This window comes from Hemicordylus capensis, chromosome 4, assembly GCF_027244095.1.
Source record: "Hemicordylus capensis ecotype Gifberg chromosome 4, rHemCap1.1.pri, whole genome shotgun sequence".
In the NCBI taxonomy this organism is placed as follows: domain Eukaryota; kingdom Metazoa; phylum Chordata; class Lepidosauria; order Squamata; family Cordylidae; genus Hemicordylus; species Hemicordylus capensis.
In genome coordinates, this window is record NC_069660.1 from 19,367,168 (window position 1) to 19,394,349 (window position 27,182).

Below are 27,182 nucleotides of genomic sequence, written 5' to 3' on the forward strand. Positions count from 1 at the left end.
ATCCCTTCCACCATTGTGGTTCAAAATGGTGGCCACTCAAAGTACATGTGTACACTCTTTCAGCATTCATGTGTTGGCAGTTGGATACAAACCAAATTCACAGAACACCTGAGGGGTCCTGGGGTATGTTCGGGGATATTTTGCCCCATCTGACCCTTTATTTCAAGATGGAGGCCAATCAAAATATAAGCAATACCCCTTTAGAACGAATGTCTACAGTGAGTCCAATATAAACCAGAATATGCTGATAGAGGGATTTTTTGGCCAATCACCATATAAGCAACACTGCTTTAAAACTCATGTCTCTACCTATTATATATTTTGAAGAATTTATTTGTGTGAAGTAAAGCCATTCCTACAGATACCAAATTTTGCATAAATTAGCTGAATGCACTACTTTTTACATTAGAATATGATTGGTGGAAATTGAAATACATTTCTGGTAGTTTTTTGAAGAAATTCTGAACATCATACTTCCCAATCATCTAGATACCAAATTTTGCATGAACAATCCTGCCACTTAAATTAGCTGAAAGGCACTACTTTCTACACTAAAAAGTTTTTAAAAGTATTTTTAGCAGAAATTCTGAATTAATCATATTTTAACTGTTGTTCTCAATAGATTTTTAACACTCAGTAATCAGATCAGTAATTCCAAAATGACATCATGAAAAGCAAAGCAAAAATCTTTCTCTGATTCAAATGTACTATGATTCAATTTTACCATTTATGGTCATAAATGGTCATAAAATGAATAATGGTTGAAGTTGAAATCCTACACATTTCAAACAGTTCTTTTACTTCCTTTTTGCAAGCACATTAATTTAAAAAACCTATTACAAATATTTAATTTCTTTTTCCTAGAAGTATGATCTATGCAAATTGTCTTTGCCCAGTCAATGACAGGCCTCCTATTAGTAATATAATACAGGCTAAATTCACAGCACATAGAAACCTGCCATATACTGAGTCAGACCATTGGTCCATGTAGCTCAGTATTGTCTTCACAGACTGGCAGCAGCTTCTCCAAGCTTGCAGGCAGGAATCTCTCTCAGTCCTATCTTGGGGAAGCCAGGGAGGGAACCTGGAACCTTCTGCTCTTCCCAGAGCAGCTCTATCCCGAGGGGAATATCTTCCAGTGCTCACAGTTCTATTCTCCCATTCATATGCAACCAGGCCAGACCCTGCTTAGCTAAGGGGACAGGTCATGCTTGCTACCACAAGACCAGCTCTCCTCTCCACCTCAGCACATGGAGAGAATCCTGGGTATCCTAACAGGGTATTTTCCCCATCTACCATCTTGAAACAAGAGAGTATAGGCATCACCAACCCCTTTAGAACTCATTGGTTTACAAATTCATAGCAAATAAGACGATGTCCTAGGATATCCTGAGAGGGGTCTTTTTTTAGAATCCAATATCTTGAAAACAGATGGTGGTCACATGCACAATGCAAGCATGTACACTTTAAAACTCTTTCAGGGGGTGGGGGAATGGAAAAACAAGCCCAGTTTTGAAAGATGGTAAATAAATACTATTGAACGGATTTCATGTGAAACCCTTAATGTGATTTGATGTTGAAAGAAGCAGAAAGTAGACTCCATTAATTCTACTCAGAACGACTTGTTTTAATATCTCTGTGCATGTTTTCTCCCATAGGTTAAGATGACACCGCTATACATTAGTCCCTTAATTACCTCCTGTTTGTTCACACTACATCCATATGTGAAAGAGAACTAGGAAGGAAAAACAAAGCACTTATTTTGAAGAGCTAGGAGAATTGTGTTTTTGTGGTGGGGGGAGCTGTGAATACAGCAAATTGTTACAGCTGCTTAAAGGATCAGATGATGGGTGTGAATGATTACAAAGCTAACTGTGAATTCCTCCATGTCTGAATGACATTTCACACTTGTGGCTAATAGTATTTCAGGGCAGGGGCTAATTGGGGGGATGAGAATGGCAGCAAAAGGTTAACTGAAGAAAAAGTGAGGGGGGGAGAAATGATGTAGAACCAATAGTACAGGAAAAGGGGTCACAAAGATGCTGTGTAAGTAATGAACAGTTCTTTAGTCAATGATGAAACCTCTTGTTTGGCCTAATTTTGCGCTTTAAAACCTCTTCTTCAGAGCCTATAATATAGTATTTCTCTCTGATGATTGTATCCCACATCAGCAAGGATCAGTTGAATCCCTCTGTGTTGGTGTAACTTTTCACACTTGCGGCTAATAGCACCACAGGACAGGGGTTAATTTGGGTAATCAGCATGGGAGCAAAGGTAAACTGAAGGGGGGGGAACAGCAGGGTGGGGGAGAAGTCCCAGTTGCAGGACCATCCGATGCAAACTGCCCTGCCAAGCTTTTTCTCGGGGGGGGGGGAATTAACAGATGTCAGGATTAGTTCCAGTCACAGAACTCCCATGTCATGTCCAGCTTGGCCCTCAGGATCACATGAGACAACACCTGCATTTTTTGTTGTGTGCCTGCTTGGGGTGTATCTATAAACCCCACCAAGGGTGTCAAAACGGAGCCCTCCTCAGGTGTTGGCCTATAACTTCCATCATCCCTAGCTAGCAGCCATTGTGACTGAGGATGATGAGGCTGTCGTTTAGACCCTACTCCAATTTTAAAACCATTTAACAGTAAATCCCTCTCTGCAGAGAACCCTGGGAACGGGTGCCGGGCAATCCTTAGCACATAATTATCGATCTATCAGCACCTTCAATTACAATATCCAGGATTCCTTGAGGGAAACTGTAAGGCTGTTCTCAGAGCAGCCTAGCCTGGACTAGGCTGCTCATGTGGAGTGCCAGGATCCACCCAGATCCCAGCACTCCCTCACAGCCTAACTCTGCTCCCAAGCCGTCAACTCGTCTGGCGGCTACTCGGGAACGGGCCTTCTCCATTGTAGCTCCTGGACTTTGGAATGCGCTCCCTGTTGAAATAAGAGCCTCCCCATCTCTGGCAACTTTTTAAAAGGCACTGAAGACACACTTATTCACCCAGGCTTTTAATTAGATTCATAGTTTTAGATAATTTAAATCCTGGGTTTTAAATGTTTTTAATCTTTTAAATGATTTTAATTGTTAATTGATTTAATGTTTTAAATTATTTTAGTTGTAAACCGCCCAGAGATGCAAGTTTTGGGCAGTACAGAAATATTTTAAATACATAAAATAAAAGTAAAATTAAATAAGATAAAAATAAAGCCTGGCTCTAAGCCGAGGTGAAGGGAGCAAGCACACCCTTAACCCAGCTGCTGAGATCCTGTGTCTCCTTGGACTCCACAGAGCCTGAGGAGACACAGATGGGCACCTCAAGTGCCCTTCTGATGGGGGAATGCCCAAGGCACCACCCCTATGGCAGCTAAACTGTCAGGACAGGGTTTCCCTAGCTGTGGTCCCCAGATGTTGTTGTAGTTCACCAACACCTGGGGCCCCAAGGCTGGGCTGGGAACCCTTGTGTTAGGAAACTGATATGACTTTAGCAGAGCTGGGCAAACTTGGCTCTCAGATGTTGTTGAACTACACCTCCCATCACCCCCGGCCTCAATTTTTTGCAGCTGGGGATGATGAGAGTTGCAGTTCGACATGGGGAGGGCGATCATGTAGATTCGGCTTTGACATGCTTGCTTCAGTTATCAAAATGCACTCCTGAACTGGCAGTATCCTTGTTTTATTGCCGTTTGCAGAGACACCACAGTGAGAGCACATGCTTCACATGCAGAAGATCCCAGGATTGATTTCTGGCGTCTCCAGTGAAAAGGATTCCAGGTCATGTCACTGGGGAAGATTCTGCGTGAGAGCAGCTACCAGTCGGAGTTCCCGGCTAGAGAGACCGGTGGTCTGACTCAGGATAAGGCAGGTGCTCATGTCTTGTATGCAGCCCTTACCCCAACTTAAGGAAGTTTTTCTCTTAAGATTCAGAACCATGCCCTTTGCCTGTGATATAGATCTGGAGCTTCAGCATACAGGCTTTTCACCAGGACAAGATTATGTGAATTGTTTGAGATCACTAGCTTCATAAATACAACAAATATGAATTTTGTTGTCTTTATTGGCACACAAAACCTACTCTTTAAAAAACAAAAATACCCTATCAGTTCTTGGCCATATGGCCCTTTCTGTAAAACTAATTTTTCATCTGCAGCCGTAGGCATGTGTTACCAGCTGATAAGGGGAAAAAACACTTCACATTATTAGCAGCTGTCATGTGTTTAAGGATATGGATGCAAGGGTTATTTCACCATAAATATGTTTCCTTTCCAAGGAATAGAACATCTGTGCGGTGGCTTCCAAATCATCTGAGTTTAGACGAAAAAGACAACATAGGAGGGGCATGGTAGAAGTTTGCACAGTAATGAGTAACGTGGAAAACAAAGACAACTGTTTCTTTCTCTTTCAAAATAGAGAGCAAGGGGTCACCCAATCAAATTAGGGGGAACGGGAGGATCAAGGCCAGGAAAAATAAAGTACAGTGATCCCTTGCCAACCGCGGGTGTCCCAATCGCGGTTTTGAGTATCTGCGACTGGGAAATTGTGGCATGTCTCACCAACCGCGACCTGAATATTCATGCTTTGGCAAGAGCTTTTGACAATTTGGGGGTTTCATCGTTTGGGGGGGTCAGAGGGTCATTTTCAGGGGTTGGGGTCATCTTTTGGGGTCAGGGGGGTCATTGGGGGGGTACCCTTCACTCCTCTTACTCACTCCTGGTGATTTGGGGGGATTCCCCCCCACACACATTTTTACTGTATTTTCCAGTCTTTTTGCAACCACAATTCCCCTAACCCCACTGATGTCAATGGCTCATCTACAGCGAATTTGCCAACCGCAAGGTTTTCGCGGAACAGAACCCTTGCGGTTGGCAAGGGATAACTGTACATCTGTTACCATACTTGCTTGATACACATTACCCATGTGTGTGTCTATGCTTTAGTTTAGAGGACTGAGTTGGGGAATTAGCTCAAAAGCCAAACTTGCAAGTGTGCATAACAAAGGATCAGTCTGGACTCAGGCAAATGCCAACAATAGGACCACAGGAACAACAGACTCAGAAGCAAGGCTGTTGAAAGGCACAAAAAAAGTTTATTGATACAACAGAAGCACAATTGAAATGGCTGTAGTTGGCAACCCTGGCTAGCACAGGAAGCTATGACAGCTCCCAAGGACTAGTTAAAGAGGGAATGGGACACAGAGAGTGAAAGGGAGGAGAGCTGGTTTTGTGGTAGCAAGCATGAATTGTCCCTTGCTAAGCAAGGTCACCTTGGTTTGCATTTGAATGAGAGATATGTGAGCACTGTAAGATATTCCTCTCAGAGGATGGGGCCACCCTGGGAAGAGCATCAGCTTGCATGCAGAAGGTTCCCAGTTCCCTCCCTGACATCTCCAACTAAAGCTGAGAGAGACTCCTGCCTGCAACCTTGGAGAAGCCAGTCTGTGTAGACAATCCTGAGCGAGATGGACCAATGGTCTGACTCAGTATATGGCAGCTTCCTATGCTCCTAAAAGTCTAGCAGACTAGCAACTACAAATGGAGAGAAGTGGGCAGAAGGAGAAGGAAGAAGAGAGATAATAAACAGTGGAGGGGAACATGCAGTTTGTTACGTATCCATTGTTATCTATCCATATCTGCTGTTTCATGGGTGATGCCAAAAGGGAGGATTTGCTGCCCCTGGGGAAGATTTAGGGTCTCTCACAAAGATGTTGCCAAAGGAAGGCAAGCAGAAGCTGCCGAGCGCTGGCATGACACCCGGTTTTTATGGAGTTGTGTGTGCCCACAGCTTAACAAAAGAGGAGCACAGAGGTTCTCAGGTGCAGGGGTTTGCCTGTGGCAAGTCCACACAGAGGACAATTCAACCTCAGAGGCTTGTATCTTGAGGCTCAGCTCAGCAGTCTCCCTCGAGTTTCCACTCAGAGAGTCCAGGGGCTCTCAAGCACTAAGACACAGAAATACTCCGTCCAAGGTCACACAGAAAGAACTTCAAAGACTCAAGTTGCCATGAGCAGCACAGTTTTCTGGCAATTGTCCCTCACAAGAAGCACTCAGTGCTATGACTTCAGCTCTGTTTTAGAGATCCTGGGCACCACAGGCCAGTGTTCCAGCAACCCAGTGATTCAGCTTAGAAGGGAAAAGATGTGGGTGCAGAGTCAGGGGCCCGGCTCAGTGGTCTCCTGAGCAGCAGCTGGCAACTTGCACCACCAAACTCCAAAAGCAGCAGCAGGCAACAATGCCTCCTTCGGCAACCAGGATCAGAAGAGTCAGGAACAGAAAGACCAACAAATTAGGGGAGACAGGACCAGTTATAGGTGTTTGTCCACAGCAGAATCTCAAATGCAGGAAAATATTAAGTTTAAAAGGACTGGGCTTAAGAAGAGTGTGGGTGTGGCTATGTCTTTTCAGAGGAAGCACAGATCAAAAGGGCTCTATTACATTCAATCTGCATAACAGGCTTGGGTTTCATAGCAATATAGGAAGCTGCTTTATGCATCTAGCTCAATATTATCTACACTGACTGGCAGTGGCTCTCCAAGGTTTCAGGCAGGAGTCTTTCACAGCCCTACCTGAAGATGTCAGGGAGTGAACTTGGGACCTTCTCCTTGCAAAACAGATGTGCCACCACTAAGCTATGGTCCTATGCCCTTCCCTTGATTGCATTCTGGAGCATCTGAATAGGTGAAAGACTACTCCAGCCTCACGTGCTTTTCACATTTCTATGGAATTCATGCTTACTCAATTCATGGAATCTTTTTATACAGCAAAGGTGTTTTACTTGTGGAACTTATTGCTACAAGGTAAAATGATGGCCACTAGTTTAGATAGCTTTTGAGAAGAATTAGAGAAATTAATAGATTAATGGCTATTATCTACAACAGCTAAAGGCCAGATGTGATGTGGAAAATCTGTAATTATCTCCCACTGACTGACATACTGCCAGGGAGGTTTAACTTGTTCCCCCCAATTTCAATGCCCCCCTGAAGTTGGGAAGTGGTGCATAAGAAGCACAGCAGGCTTTGGAAAATAGTCTAATATGGCAGCTGGTGCAAAGGAGAACTGTTACATTTAGCATGATTATCAATGCTCTGGAACAAAAGCTGACATTTATCCAACATAAACAAAGATGACCTCAGATCCAAACTGCAGCTTCCGTTTCCCTTTTTCCTGCCATTACAAAATGTCATTTGTCAGAGCAGATTCTTCAAGACAGAGAACAACACTTACAGCTAAGAGAGAATGGTTTACAGTGTATTTTGCCTTTGTCAGACTTCAGGGATAAATTGTTTGCTATAGTATCTGGATCCAATGTTTTTCAGAAGTTCTGCTTTTTCATGCATTTGTATTGCTTCTTCCATATACCTATACCTAATAATTATCACATCATCTATGTATTTTTGCATGGTGGTAATAGAGGGATCCTGTAAGACCTACATAAGAACAGCCCAGCTGGATCAAGCCCAAGGCCCATCTAGTCCAGCATCCTGTTTCACACAGTGGCCCACCAGATGTCCCTGGAAGCCACAGGGAGGAATCGAGGGCATGCCCTCTCTCCTGCTGTGACTCCCCTGCAACTGGTACTCACAGGCATCCTGCCTTTGAGGCTGGAAGTGGCCTTTAGCCCTCCAACTACTGTAATTACTACTGTAACTACTGTAATTAATGGGTGAAAAAGCTGTGCTCTAACCATAAGCTTCCCAGTCCACACTGGAGGGTTCCCAGATAAACACCAGGGTTTTAATCAAGTACCTGGAATGCTTGTTTACGGGCCATTTGGATGAATAGCCCCCACAAATGATCAAGGGATGCACCAGGAGGGCATCAGGATGTCCGTGGAGGACATGCCCCCTTCTTCTTCATGTGTGCTGGCCTTATCATTTGAACCAGCCCCCAAATATGTACAAGTGTACAGACATCTGAATGCAGGAACAGCATATCTGAAGAGGGTATACTGCTGTTACCTGTGTACAACATAACACATGAATAGCTGTATCTGTGTATGCTTAATTGCATGCTAGTTAAATATAATGTGTGAATAGGGCAATAGTATACACGGATGCCAGTATGCTCTGTTCTGACAGTCCCAGTGCATGGAGGTTGGGACACGCTGTAACTAAAGCCCTATTTAGACGTTCTGCTGCACATGTGTGCAGATATCTGTACACTCGCACATGCTTTTGTGTGAATTATTGTACCTATGTTTATTTAAACAGTGAGCCTAAATACAGGCCCCCTGAAATGCATGGCACAGACATGAAGTGTACTGCTGTTCCTGTGTTCAATCAACATAACATGTGCATAAATGTACCTGTGTACAGATCCATGCCTGTGTACACTGTACACTCCTTGTACACCTGTTGAAAATTACTGTGAATGTGGGGTTTAAGATTCTGCTTCCTTCCCTGAAGGTTTGTCCAGACTAGCACTGAGCGCCTGAGAACGCCAGTCCTCGGGGCCAAGCTGTCCAAGCGCCCCTTTCCTCTGTCCTTCCCAGTAGCGAAACGGCGTGTCGCCTTTCACAGGCGGCGGGGACCGAGCGATGGCTCTTTGTTGCCAGGATCCGCGACAAATCACGAGATCTTCGCGGAGGATTAGCAAGCAATGAATAGCAATCAACTTATCAAAGGCTGGCGATTCACTCGGCCGTTATCAGCCTCACACCGGGGTGTGGCACACGGGACGGGCTGCCCACTATGGGTTCACATAAAGTTCCCCTTTCCCAATCCGGCAGCCGCAGAAGCCGCAGGTGCCACTGCCGGGCCAGACCCATCTGCTGCTCCTGTCGCCAGCGCCGCTCCAAGCCAGGCATTTCTCCTGCTGCGACCATGCCTCGGCTTTCCCTCCTGCTCTCGCCGGCCGCGGCTCGCTTCCTGGTGCTGCTGCTGGGCGTTTGCACCTCCGAGGCGGGCCTCTACTTCCAGGAAGGGCAAAGTTGCCACAAGCCGCTGCTGGAGAAGCCCCCCGAGGTCAGGTAAGGCGCGTCTCCGTCTAGACAGCAGCCTCCGAGGTGCTTCCTCCTGTCCTCGGCGCCCGGATCTAGCTAGCAGGCGGCGTCGCCAGCCAGTGATCCTGCAGGCTGCCGCGCTTTGGAGAGGCGGACTCTGGTGCCCTTGAAGGAGTAGCGGGATTGGATGCGAGCATTTTCAGGGCGCATGCTCAAAATTCCTAGCCTTAAAAAAATAAAAATAAAAGAATTGGAAAATCATAAAACATCCTGAATACACAGAAGCGCCAGCCAGACACGCGGCTGGGCTGATTCCGACGGTTCTTTCCCTCTCCCTCGGTTCGAAGGCGGAGGAAGCGTCGGAGCGCAGCGTTGGGATGACAAGGGCGCTGGGTGGGGCATGGGTGGGCAAGCGCACCCCCCCGCCACCGCCGCCGCCCAGACAAGCAGTTTGCCCCCACAATGAACCCAGCAGGATAAATTTCAGTGAAACTGTGTTCAGGATGAGAGTGTTAATGTCAACTATACTATGATTTCCATTTCAAAAATCTAACGTGGGACGCAGCTCGTCCACCCAAAAATACACGTTCTTGTTGCCCCTTCTGTGCCCCCCACCTGCCAATCTTTTTTCGGATGCTGCCACTGCAGATGTCCTCAGCAAAGGGTGTCCCACCCCATGCCCTGGAGGAGGTCCCTTCTTCTCGTAAGGTGGTGCGTGTGGAATGAACAGCTCCACGCTATCAAAAGACGTGCCCGGAGAGTGCCGGATGCAGAAGCACTCCACACCCCCTGGGGGGCCTTAAATCCTCTTTAGACTGTACTGGGTGGTGTGGTTTGTTCCCTCCATAACGTACAGGTGAAACTCGGAAAATTAGAATATCGTGCAAAAGTCCATTAATTTCAGTAATGCAAATTAAAAGGTGAAACTGATATATGAGACAGACGCATTACATGCAAAGCGAGATAAGTCAAGCCTTAATTTGTTATAATTGTGATGATCATGGCGTACAGCTCATGAAAACCCCAAATCCACAATCCCAGAAAATTAGAGTATTACATGGAACCAAGAAGACAAGGATTGTAGAATAGAACAATATCGGACCTCTGAAAAGTATAAGCATGCATATGTATTCAGTACTTGGTTTGGGCCCCTTTTGCAGCAATTACTGCCTCAGTGCGGCGTGGCATGGATGCTATCAGCCTGTGGCACTGATGAGGTGTTATGGAAGACCAGGATGCTTCATTAGCGGCCTTCAGCTCTTCTGCATGGTTTGGTCTCATGTCTCTCATCCTTCTCTTGGCAATGCCCCATAGATTCTCTATGGGGTCAGGTCAGGCGAGTTTGCTGGCCAATCAAGCACAGTACCCTGTATACTTTTCGGAGGTCCGATATTGTTCTATTCTTCAATCCTTGTCTTCTTGGTTCCATGTAATATTCTAATTTTCTGGGATTGTGGATTTGGGGTTTTCATGAGCTGTACGCCATGATCATCACAATTATAACAAATTAAGGCTTGACTTATCTCGCTTTGCATGTAATGCGTCTGTCTCATATATCAGTTTCACCTTTTAATTTGCATGACTGAAATTAATGGACTTTTGCACGATATTCTAATTTTCTGAGTTTCACCTGTATGTGTTAAAAAATGATGCTTAACTTGCAGGGGTGGGGCGGGGTGTGTGTCCAAACGTCTTTAGTTCCAGGCTCCAAAATTACATAGCTGCACCTAGCCAGATGCCATAAAAACATCTGAAGACCCACCTCTTCACCCAAGCTTTTTCAGCTTTTAAAATTTGTAGTTTTAATTTTATACTGTTTTAATTTTTGTACTGTTTTAAAATTGTTAAACTGTTTTAACCTTTTCTATTTGTTTTAATTGTTTTTATGTTATTGTTAACCGCCGAGAGACAAAAGTTTGGACAGTATACAAGTTAAATAAATAAATAAATAAATAAAAAAGAACCTAAGAACAGCCCTGCTGGATCAGGCCCAAGGCCCATCTAGTCCAGCATCCTGCTTCACACAGCGGCCCACCAGATTCCGCTCGAAGCCTGCAGCAGGAGTTGAGGGCATGCCCTCTCTCCTGCCGTTACTCCCCTGCAACTGGTACTCAGAGGCATCCTGCCTTTGAGGCTGGAGGTGGCCCTCCAACTAGTAGCTGTTGATAGACCTCGGAATGGCCCCTTGCTAATGGCTGTGGGCAGGGATGGTATTGTGTCCCCCTCCACTGCCCAGCAGTGTGTGATGAATTGTACATGTGAACAGATCTGTACATGTGTGTACAGAGTTCGCAGAGGGCTAGTTCAAAGACTACAGGCCCAGGACATATGATTCTGCTGAGAGTGCGCCTTTCTGGACATCATAAACATCCTGCTGCCCTCTTTGAGCATGTGGATAGCAGGTTGTCTATCTGAATAGCCCCTATTTAAACACACGCCCCAAGCGCTTCTTTAAACAAGTACTTGGAGTGTCTATATAGGGGCAATTCAGATGAACAGCCCCCCCATGTGCAATAAAGGGCTGTGAGGGCATCCATGCACTCAGAGGTTCACCTAGGTAATTCTGGAGCCTCCTGGACCTAAAGGCCTTTGGAGCCACCTGCCGCCTGCCACCAGAGCTGCAAGGCACAAACCACACCACCCAGGACAGACTAAAGATTATTCGGGGGGGCCCAGTGGGTGAGGAGGCCCTGGACTTTGGCCCCGAAGCCCAGGGGTGAGAGCGCCTCTGCATACACTCTCGAAGTGTCCCTGTGGTGTTTTTTTTGTTAACCCATTCCTTGATCCAGGCCAGGTTTTGAATGGGGCTTTATTTACATATATTCCCATCCTGGAGTAGAGGCGGGGCTAACAAACAGTAGCAAGAGCACTGAAGGTAGACTGTACTTGCCTCTCTGTACATGATATCTGTCTCATTAGCCCTACTCTGCTTTTTCATTTCAATAAAAACCACAGTATGACAAGAAACCCTTGCTTTGGAGGACATCTAGGAGTGTAAAGCAAGGCAAAGGCTCCACCTGGTTATGATATGCTGTGGCCCCAAGCTATGACAACCTTAAAAGGCTCCATGGCATTACAAAGAAAGAAATAACACCCCCCCCCCCAATTTTTACACAGAATCTTAAATTCAAACAAAAAGGACAATGAAAATAGAAATAATAAAGCTTTACTTTTACTTTGCAAAAATGCAATGAAATAATATAACAAAAACAGTATCTTGCAGTAAGATATTTCTGTGTGCATTAGAAAGATCTTTAAATGAAAATATATTATATAGAACTTGAAATTTAGTCCCTTTTTTGTATTCAGAGGACTCTCATACTGTGAGGCCATAAGCAATAGCTTATTTAGCTTGTGTCTAAATCCGGCATTGGCTACAGTGCATGGTTTAGTAAGGCTATGTGGGTCTCTTCTAGACATAATTGTTTTATTTTGATGTAAACTGCCCTGAGCCGTTTTTGGAAGGGTGGCGGTATATAAATTGAATAAATAATAAATAAATAATAAATAACCATTTTTCTGTGTAAAGTCTGCAAGAACTGCAGAGTCTGGAAGTCACACATAGGCATGACAACTAAATCTCCCTGCAAAGATTTGCTTCTTATGCTGATGCTCCCCAGGGAGAAGATGAGCAGCTTCATCATCTGCTTGTGACTGTAGCTGCAACGATGCCAATTTGCCAATTCAGAAAGGAGCTGGTTGCTAGGAGTTGTCATGTGATTGCCAACCAAGCAGAAAGATACCAGAAATTGTGATGAGACAGTGGAAGGCTTGTGATTTCCACCCAGCCACTGGGAAAAGAAACATGTGAAACTTGTTCTCCTTTGCCCTCCCCAACAGAACCTACCCTCGTCCTCATGAATATCTGGACCTCTCTGAACTGCCCCAGAGCTGGGACTGGCGAAATGTAGATGGTGTCAATTACGTGAGCACCACACGCAACCAACACATCCCTCAGTACTGCGGGTCCTGTTGGGCTCAAGGCAGCACTAGCGCCATGGCAGGTATGGTATCACAGGTGGTGCAAATATAATAGCCATTGCCTGGTTTTTGTCCTCATGTCTAGAAATGAGAGAGAGACTGCTTCTGAATCTATCTGTCTGTCTGTCTATCTATTTATTTATTTGACACATTTCTATACCGCCCCAAACTTGCATCTCTGGGCGGTTTACAATTAAAATAATTTAAAACATTAAATCAATTAAACATTAAAATCATTAACATTAAAATCATTTAAAACCCAACATTAAAAATATTAAAACTACAAATCTAAATTAGACTATAAGTCTAATTAAAAGCCTGGAGGCTCCATTCCTATTTATTGCATCTCGCAGCCATTGATAGTGTAGTAGAGGTTCAAGTGCCGGAATAGAACTTGGGAGACCAGTATTCCACTCAGCCATGAAGTTCACTGGGTGACCAGTTGCTTTCTCTCTGCCCGATCTACCTCGTCAGGTTGTTGTGATAAAATGGGGAGATAATCAGGTAGGCTACCCTGATCTCCTTGGAGGAAGGGTGGGATAGAAATATCATAAATAACGCCCCCACAAAAAGAAACCCGCAGTGTCCTCTGGTAGTACATGTTAATTTTATATATCACATTATATATTGCATAAAGATGTTTGAGCAGTTGTAATTAAAATGAGCAGTTGTTGCTAGTAAATATCACCTTCATTCCGAGTCAAATTATGCTGCCAGAGTCAGCACCCATCTCATCACTGAAGCCGAGATCAGCTTGAACTAGTAAACTTATGTCAGGGTTGTGCCACTTCATCATGTTGGTGAAGTTCATGTGCCTGGAAGTTCCTCCATACCAAACCATGCCTTGCAGAGAAAGCTAGGATGTCAGGGAGAAAGGCTCTAGCTTAGCCTTCTGTTTTTCAGGAAAAAGAGAAGTCCCGCCCAGAATTCTGTGTAGAATTCCTGCACCAAAATGTCTGATGATTAGCACTATTCTCCCAGGCCTTTTCAGTTTTTAATAGCATTATGCTCCTGTTTTAACGTGAGACTGTGATTGTTTTGTACTTTTGCTTATAAACTGCCTAGAGAAATGTGTTGAAAGGTGTTGTATAAATACCTTAAAATCAGGGGTTCTCCAATTTGGGTCCTCAAATTTTGGACTACAACTCCCATCATGGGATAATGGGAGTTGTAGTCCAATAGCATTTGTGGACTCAAGTATGAGAACCCCTGCTGTAAATACATTCTATAACCAGCATGAACTGGACATATTCAGGAAATGTGGTGGTAACTCATATGATTCCGGCCACTACAACTGCATGGGCTTGTTGGGAGAATGTTTAAAGTAGGAAGTGAGACTTGCATGGACACTGATGCAAACTTGTGGTAAAGAAGCAACTGGAAAGTGTCAGTGCCTCAAGAAAAGGAAGAGGAAGTGATACAGCAGCTGCACGGAACGTCTCAACCTTCAGATGCCAGAGTGGTTTTGAGTCCAGCTGCTAGCTTTTGTCCTCCCCAGTGGTATCTGCCATTTTACATCCCTAGGCATGTATTTCATGTGTTAATTTTTCAGCATTTCTATAGTGCTTTTCAAAATGTAGTCCAAAATTAATTTAATATTATAAAAACAGAATTTAACAACTTTGGGCAGGGGGGAGACCCCGAAAAAGCAAGAACAAAATCCTAAATTCAGACTCTATCAAGAAGCAGTTCATCACAGTGGACTCAAAGGTTACATGAACTGGTTCATTTTTGTTAACTTTTGAGAAGCAGCCAATGACGGGGCTGAGAGCACTTCTGGGGGAGGGCATTCCACATTGTTGGGACCAACTCCTGAAAAGGCCCTGCTCCTAGTAGATGTCAGTCCTGCATCACTAATGGCTGGAGGCCACCGCAGGCCTTTTCTAAAGGTAAAGTGTGCCATCAAGTCGATTTCGGCTCCTGGCGCCCGCAGAGCCCTGTGGTTTTCTTTGGTAGAATACAAGAGGGGTTTCCTATTGCCTCCTCCCGCGCAGTATGAGATGATGCCTTTCAGCATCTTCCTATATCGCTGCTGCTGCCCAGTCCACCAGGGTGGATTTGAACCGGTAACCTTCTGCTTGTTACTCAAGCATTTCCCCGCTGCGCCACTTAAGGTGGTTCTAGCAGACCTCAAAGTATGATGCAGAGGGAATACTCGTATGGGAAAATGTGTTCCCAGAGAGGTACTGTTGGCACAAATTCTGTTAGAACTGCTGAAAGAGTCCAGAATGCTGATGCTCCCTGTTGTGCCAACCGCTTGCTGCCTTTGATTTGCAGACCGCATCAATATAAAGAGGAAAGGTGCTTGGCCTTCTGCTTACCTCTCCGTTCAGCATGTTCTTGACTGTGCTCATGCTGGCACCTGTCATGGAGGAAGCCACAGGCAAGTATGGAAGTATGCTCATGACCATGGCATCCCAGATGAGACTTGCAACAATTACCAAGCTAAAGATCAAAGTATGTGAAATCTACTTTTTTTGTTCATCTTCAGTTAAGATTGGTCCCCAAGGTGGCTTATTACTAACATCCACATGGAAGTACAACATAATTAGGGCCTCATTGGAATATATGCAGGGGTCTCACTGAGTTTTTGATAGCTGGCAGCTGATACACTCCAGGTTCCAAGCTCTTCCCTTCTGAGGGAGGGAGCAGAAGGGGCTGCAGACCCATTTGGGGACTGACTGATCTAGGTCCATCAAGAATTGAAATAACTGTGGTGCACAGCGAGATACCGATCCAAGTGACAGGTGTGCTTGTTGCTTCCGAGGCACGGTAAAGTACACCCACGTTGCTTCCACTGCTTCGGCTGTTTGTTTATATGTGCATAAATATACATACCTAACAGGTGTAGTCACAAATTCAGAAGTGCAGGAGCCATGACAGCCCACACAACCACACCCGCCCCATCACGGCCACCCCTCATGCCCATACGCACTCCAGTGGCCACACCCTCCAGTTAGATAGGTGCAATAATTTGGGGGGGGTTCCTGTTATAAGAAGTGAAGGATAGTTTCCTAACCCTGCAGGGCTTGAACTTCATGTGGTTATTTACCCAGAAGAGCAGTCTGGATTGTCAACCACAAAGGCTGGAGGATACTCCTCATAACAGAAGACAGGAAGAAAGGTCATAAAATCATTTGCGGTCCAAAATTCACTTACAGTATGTAGCAAACTGTAGGAATAGCAAGAGCAGCAGACTATTTCCATTTAGAAAGCAAAAGGCTTCGCATTCCTGCTGAGACCCTGGAGGGGAAAATAAATAAATAAATACTGGGACCGCGTCCTTGCCTGTCTCTGCATCCCGACACCACTGCCCAGCACAGAAATATAGAAGCCGCCAACTTCTTAATAATGGGTAGGAGGAGGGAGGAATCTCTGCCTCTGGGTCAGGGATCTCAGCCCCTGACTTCTCCAGTCACAAGTAGGGTCCCAGCTGCCAGCAGACAGGTCCTGGGTTCACAGTCAGGTCATGATTGACGTGGCACTATCCAGACAGGAGTGTCAACATACCCCAGGGCAATCAATGGGCTAAGCACAGGAGAACTTCTGTGGAGCTCTTGCAAGATTATGAAGCTGGAGGGGAGGTTTTTCAGGGCACTCAGGCTGGAGATGGAGGAGGAGGTGTGGGCATTGGATGGTTGTTCCCCCAGGAGAGGAACCAACCAGTTGAGCCAGTGAGCCTGGGAGGAGGACCCAGCTGATGAGTGAAGCCCTTACTTCCCCTTTCTGAAGTTTTGCATTCTGAAAGGGTAGGAACACAGGAAGCTGCCTTCTACTGATTCAGACCATTGGTCCATCTAGCTCAGTATTGTCTACACAGACTGGCAGCTTCTCCTAGGTTGCAGACAGGAGCCTCTCTCAACCCTATCTGGAGACACCATGGAGAGAACTTGGAACCTTCTGCATGCAAGCATGCTGATGCTTTTACCAGAGCAGCTCCATCCTCTAAGGAGCATCGTAAAGTGCTCACACATGTCCCCCATTCAAATGCAAACCAGGGCAGACCCTGCATAGCAAAGGGGACAATTCATGCTCTCTACCACCAGGTTCTTAATGTCCACTGGTGTGATATCCACTGTGATATTTTCACACCACTGGTGTGAGAAAAGGTGGCATTTAGAAGGCATGCGTTAAAAACTATGCTAAAATGCCCGTGAGGACCATCCATGGGGGTTGGAAAAGTTGGACCCAGGTCAGTGGAAGGGGCATCAAGGCTGGCATTGCCAGGAAGCTGCCAAAGCCTGTCTAGGTGCCTAGGACTGCCACCAACATGGAGAGCTGCAGAGAACTGCACAGCCCTCAGGGACATATTATCCGGTGGCACAGAGGGCTTTCTGTGGAAGGGGAGGGTGTCACTACTGCTGCTTCCCCACTGCGCTGGTGAAGTTAGTTGGGAAGTTCTGCTAGGCTGCTCTCTGATCCTTGCTCTGCATGTCAGCCACTAATAATGATAATAATCACAACCAATAGACTGATTATTTATGTATATATTTATACATATATTTATTTATACAAATTAAATACATTTGCACATTACGAACAGCTAAGTACAGGTGCCTCCTTTCAGTTGTTGCGTATTAGTAGGTCTTAAAGATCAGGCCATCATGTCTCCCACCAAGAATGCCAGCAAGGGGAAGATGGCCTGTCCCCAGACATCATCTAGAACAGGGATTCTCAACGTTGGGTCCCCAGATGTTATTGGACTTCAGTTCCCATAATCCCCAACCAAAGGCCACTGGGGCTGGGGATTATGGGAGTTGAAGTCCAATAACATCTGGAGACCCAGCATTGAGAATCCCTGATCTAGAAGGCCATCAGTGTCAGGGAACTGTCTTCCCCTCTCTCCTTAGAAGAATTCTGCTGCAATGGCTCAGATTACATTAGTTATAAACAGGGCAGCATGGTCCCAGGCACCAAGTCACTTCAAAACATAGTGGGACAGTTCAGATGAACACAGCCCTGCAAATCTGATGATAACACAGGGGCCACGCTGACATTGCCAGCAGATGTGCTAATGCACTCTCGGAACATTCTCTAATTGCTTGAGGAAGGTGTTCACCCAAATCCCTCCTCTACTTGCACGGTGGAACCCTCTTTAAACTGGGTTTTGGAGCGCATGTAGCAGTGCAGTTTGGATGAACACCCTCCTCATGTGATTAAATGATGCTCTGAAAGTGCTTTGGCACATCTGCTGGTGACATCAGGGCAGGCACAGTGGTGTGGCAAGGAAACTGGGGGCCAGTGTTCACCCCTGTCCCCAGCGGCCTTGCTGGATTCTTTTGGGGTGTTTTGTTTGCACCCAGCAACAAATATGGTTGGGAAATGAGGACTGTCTGGAGGCCGGGGCGGGAGGGTTGTCAGGTGGCCCTCAGGAGCTGGGTGGCTCGAGTTCTTTGAACCCACCCACCCTATTATAGTTCTGCCCCGGGCAGGCATGTTCTCAGCGCGGCCCTGACATTATCACGTGTGCAGGGCTGTGTTCATCTGAATTGGCCCAAATATGTAAATGTTTGTTTGGAAGTGTAAACTGTGCTGAGAACCATTTTTGTTGAAAAGTGATGTAAATATTATTTTGAGAAATACCCAAGAAGTATTGGTTGAAAAGTGGAGGCTATTCACATGTGCGTGCAAAACTGGGCTAAGGGAGCCCAGCCCAGTTTTGCACATGCATGTGTGCCACCCAGATTGGACCGATCCTGGCGGCACCATGGCGGCAAACCCACCTATGAAGTTTCCCTTTAAAATGGGAAGCCTCCCTTTAAAAAGCCTCCCTTTAAGGGAGTGAGGGCTCCCTTAACCTTGTTTTTTACTATTGTCATCCGTGGTTGCTAGCAAACCCAGGGATGGGGGATCCTTATAATGCACTGTGCACTTGCATGGTGCATTATTGGAGCTCCTGCGGGGTGGGGTGACACATCCAGGCACCTCGACTCTCGGAGTAGCTGACAGCAGCCAGTGCCCATCTGGGAAGGCAAGATGATCATCTGCGGGGAGGTAAGCCCTGTAGCCCATTCTCACTGCTCATGAGAATGGGCTCACTGTATAATAATAATACACACCTACAAATGGTTATTAGAACATTACCATGTACTATGGTGATTTTGGAGGAATTTTTGTTGGTTTGCTAAACAAAATTAAATATTGCATAAGCCACTTTGGATAGAGCAGAACATAAATCAATGCACTCAGAAAACAAGACATTGCAAAAACGAATTTCATTTTCGCCTCTCTTCCTTCAATTAAACTTTATGTCTGTCAAACAATCCTTGTTGGTTTTGTAGAGTGCAAGAAGTTTAACCAGTGTGGAACATGTGCTACATTTGATGTATGTTACCCAATAAAAAACTACACCCTCTGGAAAGTTGGTGATCATGGGCATATCCGTGGGCGAGAACAAATGATGGCAGAAATCTACATAAATGGTCCAATCAGGTAAAGAAATACAGTGTTGTATGGGAAGTGTTTATGTGAAAATGAATAGGAACAATTCACAGGTCATTTAAAAAAACCTGTTATTTAAAAAGGAAAAGTCCAGGGGCCAGTGGATAGCTTCTGCTCTGTTGGAGGTTGTGATTTTTATCCCCCAATTAATTAGCAGAGCACTAGAGAAGCTACCCATTCCAGTTACAGAGTAAAATGCAGAGTTTAGTTGCAGCTATTTAGAGAAGACACGTGGAGATTCTTGTAGAACTAAATACTAAGTAGAATTATTGGTGAAGTACACTTTGGATAGGAAAGACCTAATCCAAATCTATAGAACAACATAATGAACTAGCTGGGCCAGGTGCAGAGCAACAGTGCCTCTGGCCAGCCCACCCACCCACTGTCGCCTTTTTCTCCCCCACCCCCACCCCTGTGGGTTTCTTGCCAGCCGGGAGGCCAGCTTCTTCTCCCCCACCCCTGGCCTGGCCAATTGTGCCCCCCGCCCAGCTTTCTGGCCAGCCTGCCCACTTCTTCTCCCCACCCACTTCTCTGCCCTCCCCCTCAAATCAGGAGTCATAGAGTAGAGACAGGTAGAAAAGCTAGGGAGACCCTTATTTACTATCTCTACTCCCAATGCCCCTAGTGGTCATTCAGATAGTTGGTGCAAAAGGTCGATGCACTGAAACTCCAACAAGCTCAAGGTGTGAAAGGCTGCAGCTCCAAGATCCGAAGGAGCAGGAAGGATGAACTGACCTCTACTCTTTCGTACAAAGACTCTTTTCTCTGCTTGCCTTTGGAGTGAATGCCCAGGGTTAAGGGAGCTCACAACACTTTCCTAGATTGTGAGTTTTGCCTTCTGTGATGTTTTCCAGGAATGTTCAAAGCTGCGGGTTTTCAGTAGCAAGCTAAGCCCTTCTTTGTGTTTTCTTTTCCATTGCTAAACAGTTGTGAGATCATGGCCACTCCAAAGTTGGAAAACTACACAGGAGGACTTTATACAGAATACCACCCTCGGTCCATCTCAAACCACATAATCTCCGTTGCAGGCTGGGGGGTAGAAGATGGAACGGAATACTGGATCGTTCGGAACTCTTGGGGCGAGCCCTGGGTAAGCAGGTGGTAGAGCAACCAGAAATGAGATGGGGCTGGGTTTTAAATAAATACATACATAAATCACACTTCCCACTGGGTGGGCAGATTGTGTTGCAAGGGAGAAAATGGATTTTGTTTCCCCAAGAAGTTTAGCAGGGGGCATTGCTAGGTACTTAAAAGATCTGGGGTGTGGGCCCTTTAATAATTAAACTCAGTCATACACCCCCCCCCGAATTACATAAGTTTTAAAATTCTAATATTATACTAGGAATGTGGAAGCAGCAAAGAGCTAGGGAAGACTAGGAGCCCTCTCCCAGGCCCTCTGCAGGTGCTTCCACACCGCTGCGCTTCCTTTCTGGAAGAGGTCGTGGAGGAGGGAAGTGGCTGATGAGATTCTGGGCTCTGAACAATTCATTGGGGGTCTGTTCCCCATAGGCCACCCTCTAATGATGCCCATGTGTTATTTATTTATTTTATTTATCTAAAATATTTCTATACCGCCCAAAGCTTTCATCTCTGGGCGGTTTACAATTAAAATCATTCAAAACATTAAGCCAATTAACAATTAAACATGCAGTCTGGCTTAGATGAATTCATGGAGGACATGATGTCTATCAGTGGCTACTAGTCTTGATGGCTATAGGCTAACTCAGAGGCAGGATGCCTCTGAATACCAGTTGCAGGGGAGCAGCAGCAGGAGAGAGGGCCTGTCCTCAGCTCCTGCCTGTGGGCTTCTCAGAGGCATCCAGTGGGCCACTGTGTGAAACAGGATGCTGGACTAGATAGAACTTGGGGCCTGATCCAGCTGGACTGTTCTTAACGTTATGTTAGAAAAAAAGCAATTAAGTGCAGCCCAAGCTCTGAAAGAAGACTTAGCAAAATGTTGCAATAGCAGGAGCAAAGGTTTATTTGTTTGTGGTATTTCTGCTCTGCCATCTCACTAAATGGCTTTGAGGTGATTTACTTAAAACAAATAAACATTGGCTGAGATGATGCACAGCTACTGCCTGGTCTTGTGGCAGCAAGCATGAATTGTCTCCTTTGCTAGGCAGGGTCCACCCTGGTTTGCATTTCAATTGAAGACTACATGTGAGCACTGCAAAATATTCCCCTTAGGGGATGGGGCCACTCTGGGAAGAACATCCGCATGTTGCATGCAGAAGATCGCAGGTTCACTCCCTGGCATCTCCAAGATAGGACAAGATTTTTTTTAATAGGACAAGTTTTTTTATTGAACCAACAAACTACCAAAGCATACAGTACGTTGCCAAAGCACATAGGGCTGAGAGAGACTCCTGCCTGCAACCTTTGAGAAGCCTCTGCCAGTCTTTGTAGACAATCCTGAGTTAGATGGAGAAGTGGTCTGACTCAGTAGCAGGCAGCTTCCTATGTTCCTATTTTCCTATCTACTCCAAGGCTTTTCCATCAAAGGCAGACCCAGTGCCAGGGGCGTAACTAGGGGAGGGGGGCCCATATTCACCCCTCTCCTTGGTGGCCCCTTGAAGTGAGTGATATAATGAAGAAAATAGGGAAGCGTGGAGCTGAGGGGCCCTCATGAGCTGGGGCCCCCAGGTTCTTTGAACCCATCCGCTCAGTTATAGCTACACCCCTGCCCGGTACTGTTTTGAAGCAGCAAATTCAGGATCTGCATTCCTGGAAGTTTCTCCAGTTTTGCAGGACATCATCCAACTCAGTTCTGCAGCAACTCCATTGCAGAGGCAGTAAGCCTCTCAATGTAATAAATAACCAAGAAACGGCAGCAACATTGTTAGACAGTGTTAAGAGCAACAAGCCAAACCTGGATGAGAGCACAGATGGCATAGCAGGGAGACAATTAAAAAGGGGCTCAGATCTTGTTGAGCCATTAAAGGCCTGAAGGAAAAGAATGGGTGGCACCAGGCACCTGAAGGACAGTGAGGAAAGCATCAGGTGTAAATGTCTAGGGAGGGAGTTTGGCCACTGCAGTGGAAAAGACCCTCTCCTTGGTAGCCACCTGCCCAACCTCCAGAAGCAGGGGCAGCTGATGAAGATCCAATGATACATCAATCAAAAAAGAATCTGACTGTAACAATATACTAATAAAATTATCTCCCAAATCACTGATATTTTAAACATGTGTCCTAACAAATTTAATAAAATCTGCTTTAAAAGTATACCACGATCATGTAATATAAATCACAAAACCCTAAAATTAGTTTTCCCCTGATAAAATACAGTCCATAGGAAGTTATCCAAAATGCTTATATAACCCATTCTTGCACAGTTCTTCTGAAATCAGAGTTGTGAAAACAAATTTTTGGAGAAGGTACTTCACCCGTTCGTAAAGGCAGTTGAGGCTGTTCACTTGTTCGTGAAGGAAGTCACAGTTATATGCAACGTTTCCCCAAAAGGAGACAGTTCATTGACCCATGAAGAAAGCCAGACACATTTTGACTGAAGAGTGTCTTCCTCAGTGGCCTTTAATGAAGAGTATCAGTCTCCTTGAAATAAACTCAGTAAGCCCTAGGTGTTTCCTGGATTGCGTCTACAATCCATGCTGCAGAATTCACAGCAATCCTGTCAGCTCCAGGTTTGAGGGGACCCTCTACAAGTTTATTACCTCTAGTGGGCCTCCCTCCCCTTACCCTGACAGCAGTCGTGGTTTTCCTTGCTGATGGGCCAGTAGCGTTCTAGCTGGTGGTGGCTGTGAGTTTCCCCACCTCCTGCAATGCTCTATATCAGGGGTTCTCAAGCTTGGGCCCAGAGATGTTGGGACTACACCTCCCATCATCTGCAACAGTTGTTACAGGGGGTTATGGGAATTGTAATCCAACATCATCTGGGGATCCAAGTTTGAGAACTCCTGCCCTTTGTAGTGTTGCAGTGCTCCATAGGCAGAAGGGAGGGAATGATGGGGAACAGCCACCAGCAAGGACATTGCTGCTGCTGCTGCTGCTGCTGCTGCTGCTGCTGCTGGTCTTGGCGAGTGAAAGAAAACCATATACACTGCAACAGTGAGGGGTTGAGGGCCCACCAAGCAGAGGCGGCTTCTCTGCTAGGCAGACCTAGGTCATTTTCTTGCAAAACGCCTTGCTGACCAGGGGAAGAAGATTCCTGGGGGTTGCACCGTGCACCCAAGATGGCATCTGCACATGCTCAGATGCCGTTTCCTTCTTGATGCTGCCCAAAGTCAGCATCTTGCCTGTGCCCAGCAAGATGCAGCCAGGCAAACAGAGAGCTCAGCTGCTGAATACAAACAGAGCTGCTTGGGGGTGGCTGGGGGAAGAAGAGGAGCAAAGGAGGGGTATCTTCCTCCTTATAAAGTGCCTGCTTGCCCCCTGCCGAAACCATTCGGCTGGGGCAGTTTGAAGCATTTCGGGGCCTCGAGATAGAGGTGCCGAAATGCTTTGAGCACATCCCTTTATTTCTGAGTGCTGGGGCGGCAGATCCAGGACAATCCCCCCCATTCCCCCCCACCCCAGCTTGGACACAATCAATGCTCAGTGCATTAGAAGCGTTAGTGTGCTGTCGTAATAGGAGAAAAGGAGCTTGAGCTCATTGCAATGTGCCTATACCAGTGCAAATTGACGTTTTGCAGGGTGAGCGTGGCTGGCTTCGAATTGTGACGAGCACATATAAAGACGGAAAAGGAGGAGACTACAATCTGGGTATTGAAAATGGGTGTGCCTATGGAGACGTCATACTTCCTTGAATCTACAGTGGGGCTTTGTTTGTGCTCCTGCATTTGAAATGAAAGGGATCTTCCAGCAAGACTTCATCTTTCGAAAGGAAAGGCTAGCTTTCTGGCAGTGCATGTTAATCCGTAGTGTATAAAACATTAGGATAAACAAGACTGCTAATTTAGTAAGCATTTGGATTCTAGCCCACAATTAACATCCCAAATGAAATACCGGTATTGATTGCACAGAAAGAATGAGTACACACCTATTTTGTTTTCTCTTTGGATGCGTTCATCTGTTATGATAGAATATCATATCTACCCGAATAGAAGCTGACCCTTTAAAAATATATAGGTTAAATAAAGGTTCTACCTGTATTTGCCTGAAAGTAAGAGGACTCTGAATTTAAGATGACACCCTGATTTCTAACATCAAAGAACCTGGAAAATACCTAGAGGTCATTCACACAAATGAAAACTGTATTCTATCCAGGTTTAGGAGCTGTGTGTGCTCCCAATTTTTGTTTGTGCAGAAGTAAGCTAAGAGGAAAACTTGGGTAGAAGTGATTGTGTGGTAGCAAGGTAGGAGGAAAAGCTACCAAGGATTTCCTTCCTACCTTGCTTCCATACAATCACAACTACCCAGGTTTTCCTCCTACCTTGAACCCACAGAACGAAAAATTGGGAGCACACGCAGCTCCCAAACCTGGTTAGAACACAGTTTTTGCTTGTGTGAATGACCTCCTAGTCTTGGATTCAGGTAAATATGGTATATAAACATCAGGGGCGTAGCAAGGTTGGAGTGGGCCCAGAGACAAGATTTTAAAATGCGCCCCCGCCCCCCGAAGCTCAGCTCATGATGTAAAGAAATCTTAAATGAGGCTGAATAGTGGCAACAAAAAGCATAGGAGATATATATATATATATTTGATCTATATATATATAACCTATGCTCCTAAAAAGCATAGTTAGGAGATATATATATAACCTATGTGCCACAATAGAACATAGAACATCATCCTAGATTATTTTTTTAAAGGTTTTGTAATTTGTGGACGATGCAAGTCATTTAATGGCACTAGAGAAAGATTGTTCTGGTAGCTGTTCTGGTAGCTCCAGGTCTTAACACTCACATCAGTTTCGGAGGATGAATACAACTGAAGGAAGCCCGGGTGGGTGTGCGGCTGGGGGAGTCAGTCATGTGACTTGCCTCTGGGGGGCCCCCCAAGGCAGTGGGCCCCCAGACAACTGTCTCCCCTTGCCCTGTTATAGTTACGCCCCTGATAAACATGAAGTTGTTGATTGTTATTCGCACAGGACTGAATTGGATTTATAGGTTTATCTCACATTTCAAAGCTCAACTGTGAGTGAGCTAAAAAGGATTTTGTTATCAGCTATTACTGTGGATTGCCACTGTGCTGTCTTATTTACATGGCATTGTTACAGACTGGACTTACATTTCAGAGCTTATTGATCTCCTTGTTTACATTTTGTGTTCTTTTCCTGCACCTATTTATGTGTTGCTGTGAGGATAAACACAACCATGTTTATGAATGTGGAAAGATTCAGGAAGATTCCTCTTCCTTGGAAGAAGAGGGGGTATACATGTAAAAATAAAATATTAAAATTAAAAAACAAGAGGAGAATGCTTCATGCATCTGATTACCTGAACTGTAGTCCATGCAAACTTCTGCTACAGCAAATGGGTTGCTTTTCTGGTGCCACAGGACTTTTGGTTTCCACTGGTTCCAGTTGCTTTTTATCCCAGCCTTGTCGAAAGGGAAGGGGAGACACTCTTTGCTACTTGCAGAGCTAGATAGGGCTCTTCCATGCCCTGATGACCTTGAGATGAGACCAGTGGGGAGTCTCTCTCTGTGGGGCTGCTGAGAAAACAGGTTTGGCACTTGCAGCTGGGAACATGGATCAGCATGACCACATTCCAGGGTTTTTAGCCTACTTTCCAGTAGGCTTATGAGATCACCCGTGTGTGTGTGTGTGTCTGAGTGTCCATCCATCCCTATCAACTTCACAATGCCTGGACCAATACAGGGTACAATTAGAGGGACACCTTAATAGTTTAGGTTGTGGTGATGTCATCCACCCCAATTCAATATGGCAGACACACTTTTGAGGTGCAAGTGGGCTAACGATTTGAACCAAATACGCTACAGCTGTAGGAACACATAGGGATGCCTCAATGGCATAGTTTATGACGATGTCATCCATCACAATTCAAGATAGTGGATGTGTAAATGTTTGAGACACAAGTGGGCTAACTTGAGGACCATCTAACTGATTTGAACCAAATTTGCTACAGCTGTAGGAACACATAGGGACACCTCAGTGGTTTAATTTGTAATGATGTCATCCACCCTGATCCAAGATGGTGGACACATGAATGTTTGAGCCACAAGAGGGCTAACTTGTGGACTGCCTGACAATTTGAACCAAATTCGGTACAGTTGTAGAGAGTGACACACAGGGACACCTCAATGACATGGTTTGTGATGATGTCATCCACCCCAATTCGAGATGGTGAACCTGTGAACATTTGAGGTGCAATTGGGCTAACTAGTGATCCGTCTGCTACAGGTGTAGGGACACATAGGGAAGGCTCAAGGGTGTAGTTTGTAATGATGGTGTATGGGTGAATGTTTGAGGTGCAAGTGGGAACCGATTTGGACCAAATTTGATACAGTTATAGGGCTCACAATGTAAAACCATATATTGTGCAGTATGTCAGCCAGTGACTAAAGGGGCCATCACAAAAGAGAGGGGCCAGGACCCAATTTAATTCAAGCACTGTGTGGGAGTACCTACATACCCAATCAGCCATGAAACTGACTGGGTGACTCTGAGGCCAGTCAATAATCCCTCAGGCTAACCTGCCTCACAGGGCTGTTGTGAGGTTAAACATAGCCATGTACACCACTCTGGGGTCCATTCTTGAAGGAAAAGCGGGATATAAATGTAGTAATTAATTGAGTAAATAATTAAATACTGCTGTTTATCTTATTCAGTGAATGCAACCTTTATGGTTTTTGAGGTGTGTCTTGCTTCCTGGCTCATGAATGAAACATAACAATAAGTGTGTGTG

General features: G+C 45.4%; 1 protein-coding gene across 1 annotated transcript; it reads left to right on the top strand.

Annotated features, from left to right (window-relative positions):
- Positions 1–8,535: 8,535 nt before the first annotated feature.
- Positions 8,536–25,707, top strand: LOC128352903 (cathepsin Z-like). Its single transcript, XM_053313473.1, has 6 exons — positions 8,536–8,958; positions 12,772–12,935; positions 15,190–15,369; positions 19,194–19,344; positions 20,281–20,443; positions 24,005–25,707. The coding sequence occupies exons 1-6, from the start codon at positions 8,681–8,683 to the stop codon at positions 24,116–24,118; spliced, it is 1,050 nt and encodes a 349-aa protein (XP_053169448.1). The 5' UTR covers positions 8,536–8,680; the 3' UTR covers positions 24,119–25,707.
- Positions 25,708–27,182: the final 1,475 nt, after the last annotated feature.